Genomic DNA, 7532 nt, shown 5'->3' with positions numbered 1-7532 from the left:
TGAATGGCTGGTCTTACCTTGCCATAGTTAGGGAGTCTCTAGCTCACACTTGAAATCTCTTATTAGTTAACTCCAATCTCTGCCATAACCCAAAAGTGCTGAAGCATGGAATGTTTTGCACCAAAAGAAGTATTTGTGCAGAAAGAAATCAGTTAACCTGTTTTTTACATCTCATATCTTTCTTCAAATCCAAGGTAATGCACTTTTTTCAAATTTGAATTTGTCAATTTATTTTAAAAAGAATCAGTGCATGAGGAGGAAGTTCAAACTGTGATGATTTAGCAAGTGGAGTGCCACAGGGACCTGTGTTAGGATCTAATTTATTCTGGTGCAGTCAGCAAAGTACTCAAGTTCACAGATGATCCCTGAAAATGACAAGCAATAAATTCACCTTAAATGCAACAGAGGAAATTCTGAATACAAAATTGACAACAGAATTGTGTGCAAAGACCTAGCAGAAGAATGTTAATGAAGACATGTGCAGACTATAACACGCAGGTGATACAAATTATTTCACAGAAGAGGGACAGATAGAGGAGGCTCTGCTTGTTGCTGAATTACTGAGGTTAACACTGAATTCATATGAGACATTAAGCCCAATCACTAATACAGATGGACTGTAGGAAACTTCAGAAGGCATTACCTCCTGAAGCCAAACAACCAACCGATCACTGATCAATCAGCTTGAAGGATCTCAAATGAGACAGACACGCTGTGTAGCTTTGTTGCAAATTTAATCAATATCTTCAGCATCCAATATGAACTTGTGGTTGAGAAAACTCACTGTAGATCAGATTCTGTTGGAAACAGGCAGGAGAACATGGGCAGCAGTGAAGGAGATGAGTTTTAATTATTTTTCTCCTGCCAGACTTTACAGACCAGGACCAAGGTTCAGTTAAAGACATTTCTTCACTGTGGAATGGCCACATCAGAAGGAGAACTTTCTTCCACGAATGTAAGCACCAGAGCTGAGGCACATTACCTGGAATAAATTAACACTGAAGTCCCTGACACGGTATGTTCACTGTTCACTTGTAGTTAAGAACACTGTGGGTCAATTTCACACTTGTCCTGTCATTGTAAAATTACCAATATCCTGTGGAAGCCCTTGGCCATTTTTCTCATGACAGATGAATGAAGCATGATGCTGAAACTGTTTCTGAGAATCATAGACTGGGCGTTTTGTAGTCTAAACTTCCCTTTGGAAAGCACCTACTCTAACTGTAACGCTGCGCATTGTAGAAAGAGTGAAGAACCCAATGTGGAGCTGAAGAGCTGAGCGAGGAGAGATTTTGAGTTATCCAAAACATTAGGCGGAGACGTAGTTCCGGGTTTGATACCAAAGAGAATCCAGGAGGAGAAGGCAGACAAATCCGAAACACTAGACAAGATCGAGGTCAAAAGGTAAGATCCGGTTTCAAGTATCCAGAAAGGCAAGAGCAAGTTAATAATGCGAGGCAAGGAGTTCCGAAGAAGCTAACAATACCAAGCAGCGTTCAGTGAAACGGAGTAGACTTAAGTAAGTTTGGTAGTGGGGGGTGTTTTAACAAGTGAGACACTCTGATTGGATGAAGGGATAGATCGGTTGCGTTTGCAGAGATTTCAGAAAGTTGATACAGTTGGTGCTTGATTGGGACGAGACTGTTTATGAGGAGGATTCCGATTAGCAGCGGACGTGACACTGACATTAACTGGCATAACTGGTATAATCCATTCAATTTTAAAGGAAACCATTTAAAGAGAACAAACAGATGAGCTTAAATTGCAGAGATCATTTTTTAACAAAAGATTTTATTCTTAATTATCAGGACACTTTGAAATCATCCTTCACAAGTGTTGACTAATGGAAGTCCATGATGCGCCGGAAGGAGCCGATCCTGGGACTCATGCCTCCCCAGTCGCTGAACCTCCTGTACTCTCCAGGCCTCATGAAGTACTGCCTGCCTCTGTAGTTGGGCTGCTCGTAGAACATCCAGTATCCCTCCATCACATTGCAGGAGTGGATGTCATGGTAACGGAAGCGGTCGTAGACATTGGGACAGTCGTCCATGAACTCCATCATCTGGCCTCCGAAGCCTTCTCTCTCGTAGATCCTCATCCTGTAGGAGCCTTGGTACTGTGAACACAAGACATTCCTTAACACGGACTAACCTGGGTCTTGACGTTGTACTGTAAGATCTCAAAATCACATTGCTTTACTAAGTGTAGACTATACTTCAATTGGATCAATATCATTTCTAAGCTTTGAAAAAAACAGACTGGAGATAACCTTCAAGAATTTGTTCATAAACTTGCTGACAAGCTTCTTAGTCTGTCAGAGCCATTTATCTTCAGTATTAGACAACATTTTGTTGTGATTCTAGACACGCTAAGTTGAAGACTCTTGGTAATATGGTCTTATTTGAAGTATATAGATTATATGTATGCTCACAAAAATTAATCTTAAAAAATATTTTTAAAAATGTCCAGCAATAATGGTTTAATGGTTGTAAATTTCCACAGTAACTTACAGATGGGATCATCCTGCAGGACCTGATGGAGTCGTTGTAGCCCATCCAGCGCTGGTAGTCGGGATACTCGCCCCTGCGCAGGAAGTACTGGTAGCCCATGTAGTTGGGGCGCTCGTACACCATCCAGCAGCCGCTCTCCACTCGGATGGAGTTGCAGCGGCTGAAGTAGGAGTGCATGTCAGCGCAGTCGCTGCTGCACTCATAGGAGCGCCCCCCGAAGTTCCTGTCCTCGTAGAAGATGATCTGCAAAAGGACAAAACATCGGTGTTACTCTACTGCGCTTTTCCATCTACTGTACATCTCTGAAACTACAATCTGTAAACACAGAGGCTCTGTACCTTCCTCATGGTGATGGTTGGTGAGCAGATGCTGTCTGTGATCTACACTCCTGCTCCTATTTATACCCAGCAGAAGGGCATGTGAATACTGTCCACTTCTGCTTGGTCAGCCGCACTATTGCATTGCTTTAACTCAAATTGGCCTACAATTGCTTTCTGTTCAGTATGAATTACCATTGTGCAGAATGCATACATACTCAGAATCCATACATCACACACTGAACCTGCTGTCCTTTTTTAACATTCTCACTTTCCATTGTGTTCTAGTTCTATGATTATATACAGAATTTCTCTTACTGTTCAGTACAGTCCCCTTTCAAAAACACTGCAGGTTCTTGCAGCCTATTCATTTTAAAGCAGTTTGGAGAGGCTTTGCTACATATTTTGGTAAGCAAGTCTGGTGATCAGAAATGAACACAACAATTTATTAAATGAGAGGAGCACTGCATTTCAAAGCGAGCTTTCTTTGGATTCAAACTTCTGATAACAGAACACAATTTAAGCATTTAAAAAACCAGTCCATTAATACACTTGCACAAAACAGACAATTGCTTTATGGACTTGTGAGCCATCTGAGGAAGAGAGATGGAGTCTGACTGTGGAACAGCCAAGTCATAAACAAAGGTTTTGTTGAAACATATTAACAAACTTTGTGTCTATAAAAGGAGAAAATTGCTTAATTGTTTGACTTCAATGTTGAATGGATTTAGATAAAGCCTAACAATTCATTAACATGTCACATAACTGAGTTGGATGAAAACTATTTGACTCTCTGTACAGTAATTATACTCTGAGGTATACTGTGGAAGGAGAATTGACTTTTGACTTATTTGTATGTGATGGGCTCTAGTCATAGCACTGCGTTTTATCACTAGAAAAGAAGGTTGTTCAATTATGTCACGTGAGACCTGGTCATATAGTCTATTGAGACTTTGTAACATTATTTTACGTTTTGTCCTTTTTTAGAATAGTTTTGTTCACTTTCTTCTCACAGTGTGAAAGCTGCAAAGCCCAGAAAATATATTTTGGACTGTGAATCTAAAAACTCTTCAAAGTCTTTTAGCTGTTGAAACGTTGTAACACTCTCTGCTAATGTGTGCTTAAAGCTAATATGAGTCTGTATTTGATAAAAGATTCATTTTAATTTAATATTCAGTATGACTGTAGGCATCTGTTGTAACAAACACATAAATTCTGGACCCAGAGATGAAGAGATTGAACACTTTGAATGGCTGGTCTTACCTTGCCATAGTTAGGGAGTCTCTAGCTCACACTTGAAATCTCTTATTAGTTAACTCCAATCTCTGCCATAGCCCAAAAGTGCTGAAGCATGGAATGTTTTGCACCAAAAGAAGTATTTGTGCAGAAAGAAATCAGTTAACCCCTTTTTTACATCTCATATCTTTCTTCAAATCCAAGGTAATGCACTTTTTTAAAATTTGAATTTGTCAATTTATTTTAAAAAGAATCAGTGCATGAGGAGGAAGTTCAAACTGTGATGATTTAGCAAGTGGAGTGCCACAGGGACCTGTGTTAGGATCTAATTTATTCTGGTGCAGTCAGCAAAGTACTCAAGTTCACAGATGATCCCTGAAAATGACAAGCAATAAATTCACCTTAAATGCAACAGAGGAAATTCTGAATACAAAATTGACAACAGAATTGTGTGCAAAGACCTAGCAGAAGAATGTTAATGAAGACATGTGCAGACTATAACACGCAGGTGATACAAATTATTTCACAGTAGAGGGACAGATAGAGGAGGCTCTGCTTGTTGCTGAATTACTGAGGTTAACACTGAATTCATATGAGACATTAAGCCCAATCACTAATACAGATGGACTGTAGGAAACTTCAGAAGGCATTACCTCCTGAAGCCAAACAACCAACCGATCACTGATCAATCAGCTTGAAGGATCTCAAATGAGACAGACACTCTGTGTAGCTTTGTTGCAAATTTAATCAATATCTTCAGCATCCAATATGAACTTGTGGTTGAGAAAACTCACTGTAGATCAGATTCTGTTGGAAACAGGCAGGAGAACATGGGGAGCAGTGAAGGAGATGAGTTTTAATTCTTTTTCTCCTGCCAGAGTTTACTGACCAGGACCAAGATTCAGTTAAAAACATTTTTTCACTGTGGAATGGCCACATCAGAAGGAGAACTTTCTTCCACGAATGTAAGCACCAGAGCTGAGGCACATTACCTGGAATAAATTAACACTGAGGTCCCTGACATGGTATGTTCACTGTTCACTTGTAGTTAAGAACACTGTGGGTCAATTTCACACTTGTCCTGTCATTGTAAAATTACCAATATCCTGTGGAAGCTCTTGGCCATTTTTCTCATGACACATGAATGAAGCATGATGCTGAAACTGTTTCTGAGAATCATAGACTGGGCGTTTTGTAGTCTAAACTGCCCTTTGGAAAGCACCTACTCTAACTGTAACGCTGCGCATTGTAGAAAGAGTGAAGAACCCAATGTGGAGCTGAAGAGCTGAGTGAGGAGAGATTTTGAGTTATCCAAAACATTAGGCGGAGACGTAGTTCCGGGTTTGATACCAAAGAGAATCCAGGAGGAGAAGGCAGACAAATCCGAAACGCTAGACAAGATCGAGGTCAAAAGGTAAGATCCGGATTCAAGTACCCAGAAAGGCAAGAGCAAGTTAATAATGCGAGGCAAGGAGTTCCGAAGAAGCTAACAATACCAAGAAGCGTTCAGTGAAACGGAGAAGACTTAAGTAAGTTTGGTAGTGGGGGGTGTTTTAACAAGTGAGACACTCTGATTGGATGAAGGGATAGATCGGTTGCGTTTGCAGAGATTTCAGAAAGTTGATACAGTTGGTGCTTGATTGGGACGAGACTGTTTATGAGGATTCCGATTAGCAGCGGACGTGACACTGACATTAACTGGCATAACTGGTATAATCCATTCAATTTTAAAGGAAACCATTTAAAGAGAACAAACAGATGAGCTTAAATTGCAGAGATCATTTTTTAACAAAAGATTTTATTCTTAATTATCAGGACACTTTGAAATCATCCTTCACAAGTGTTGACTAATGGAAGTCCATGATGCGCCGGAAGGAGCCGATCCTGGGACTCATGCCTCCCCAGTCGCTGAACCTCCTGTACTCTCCGGGCCTCATGAAGTACTGCCTGCCTCTGTAGTTGGGCTGCTCGTAGAACATCCAGTATCCCTCCATCACATTGCAGGAGTGGATGTCATGGTAACGGAAGCGGTCGTAGACATTAGGACAGTCGTCCATGAACTCCATCATCTGGCCTCCGAAGCCTTCTCTCTCGTAGATCCTCATCCTGTAGGAGCCTTGGTACTGTGAACACAAGACATTCCTTAACACGGACTAACCTGGGTCTTGACTTCGAACTGTTAGTTCTCAAAATCACATTGCTTTATTAAGTGTAGACTATACTTCAATTGGATCAATATCATTTCTAAGCTTTGAAACAAACAGTCTGGAGATAACCTTCAAGAATTTGTTCATAAACTTGCTGACAAGTATCTTTGTCTGTCAGAGCCATTTATCTTCATTATTAGACAACATTTTGTTGTGATTCTAGACACGCTTATTTGAAGACTCTTGGTAATATGGTCTTATTTGAAGTATATAGATTATATGTATGCTCACAAAAATAAATCTTAAAAATATTTTTTTTTAAGTCCAGCAATAATGGTTTAATGGTTGTAAATTTCCACAGTAACTTACATGAGGAATCATCCTGCAGGACCTGATGGAGTCGTTGTAGCCCATCCAGCGCTGGTAGTCGGGATACTCGCCCCTGCGCAGGAAGTACTGGTAGCCCATGTAGTTGGGGCGCTCGTACACCATCCAGCAGCCGCTCTCCACTCGGATGGAGTTGCAGCGGCTGAAGTAGGAGTGCATGTCAGCGCAGTCGCTGCTGCACTCATAGGAGCGCCCCCCGAAGTTCCTGTCCTCGTAGAAGATGATCTGCAAAAGGAAAAAACATCGGTGTTACTCTACTGTGCTTTTCCATCTACTGTACATCTCCGAAACTACAATCTGTAAACACAGAGGCTCTGTACCTTCCTCATGGTGATGGTTGGTGAGCAGATGCTGTCTGTGATCTACACTCCTGCTCCTATTTATACCCAGCAGAAGGGCACGTGAATACTGTCCACTTCTGCTTGGTCAGCCGCACTATTGCATTGCTTTAACTCAAATTGGCCTACAATTGCTTTCTGTTCAGTATGAATTACCATTGTGCAGAATGCATACATACTCAGAATCCATACATCACGTACCTGCTGTCCTTTTTTAACATTCTCACTTTCCATTGTGTTCTAGTTCTATGATTATATACAGAATTTCTCTTACTGTTCAGTACAGTCCCCTTTCAAAAACAATGCAGGTTCTTGCAGCCTATCCATTTTAAAGCAGTTTGGAGAGGCTTTGCTACATATTTTGGTAAGCAAGTCTGGTGATCAGAAATGAACACAACAATTTATTAAATGAGAGGAGCACTGCATTTCAAAGCGAGCTTTCTTTGGATTCAAACTTCTGATAACAGAACACAATTTAAGCATTTAAAAAACCAGTCCATTAATACACTTGCACAAAACAGACAATTGCTTTATGGACTTGTGAGCCATCTGAGGAAGAGAGATGGAGTCTGACAGTGGAACAGCCAAGTCATAAAC

General features: G+C 40.8%; 2 protein-coding genes across 2 annotated transcripts; both read right to left on the bottom strand.

Annotated features, from left to right (window-relative positions):
• Positions 1-1771: 1771 nt before the first annotated feature.
• Positions 1772-2881, bottom strand: LOC148649355 (gamma-crystallin M2-like). Its single transcript, XM_088605946.1, has 3 exons — positions 2849-2881; positions 2511-2753; positions 1772-2116 (listed from the first exon to the last, which is right to left on the bottom strand). The coding sequence occupies exons 1-3, from the start codon at positions 2855-2857 to the stop codon at positions 1841-1843; spliced, it is 528 nt and encodes a 175-aa protein (XP_088462072.1). The 5' UTR covers positions 2858-2881; the 3' UTR covers positions 1772-1840.
• Positions 2882-5841: 2960 nt separating this feature from the next.
• LOC148649354 (gamma-crystallin M2-like) lies at positions 5842-6950 on the bottom strand. The gene is made up of 4 exons (XM_088605952.1): positions 6918-6950; positions 6580-6822; positions 6326-6328; positions 5842-6186 (listed from the first exon to the last, which is right to left on the bottom strand). The coding sequence occupies exons 1-4, from the start codon at positions 6924-6926 to the stop codon at positions 5911-5913; spliced, it is 531 nt and encodes a 176-aa protein (XP_088462078.1). The 5' UTR covers positions 6927-6950; the 3' UTR covers positions 5842-5910.
• Positions 6951-7532: the final 582 nt, after the last annotated feature.

The sequence above is a fragment of the Lepisosteus platostomus genome, chromosome 14 (genome assembly GCF_059453375.1).
Source record: "Lepisosteus platostomus isolate fLepPlt1 chromosome 14, fLepPlt1.hap1, whole genome shotgun sequence".
Classification (NCBI taxonomy): domain Eukaryota; kingdom Metazoa; phylum Chordata; class Actinopteri; order Semionotiformes; family Lepisosteidae; genus Lepisosteus; species Lepisosteus platostomus.
The sequence above is the reverse complement of the archived record's forward strand: the minus strand, read 5'-3'. Positions and strand labels throughout refer to the sequence as shown.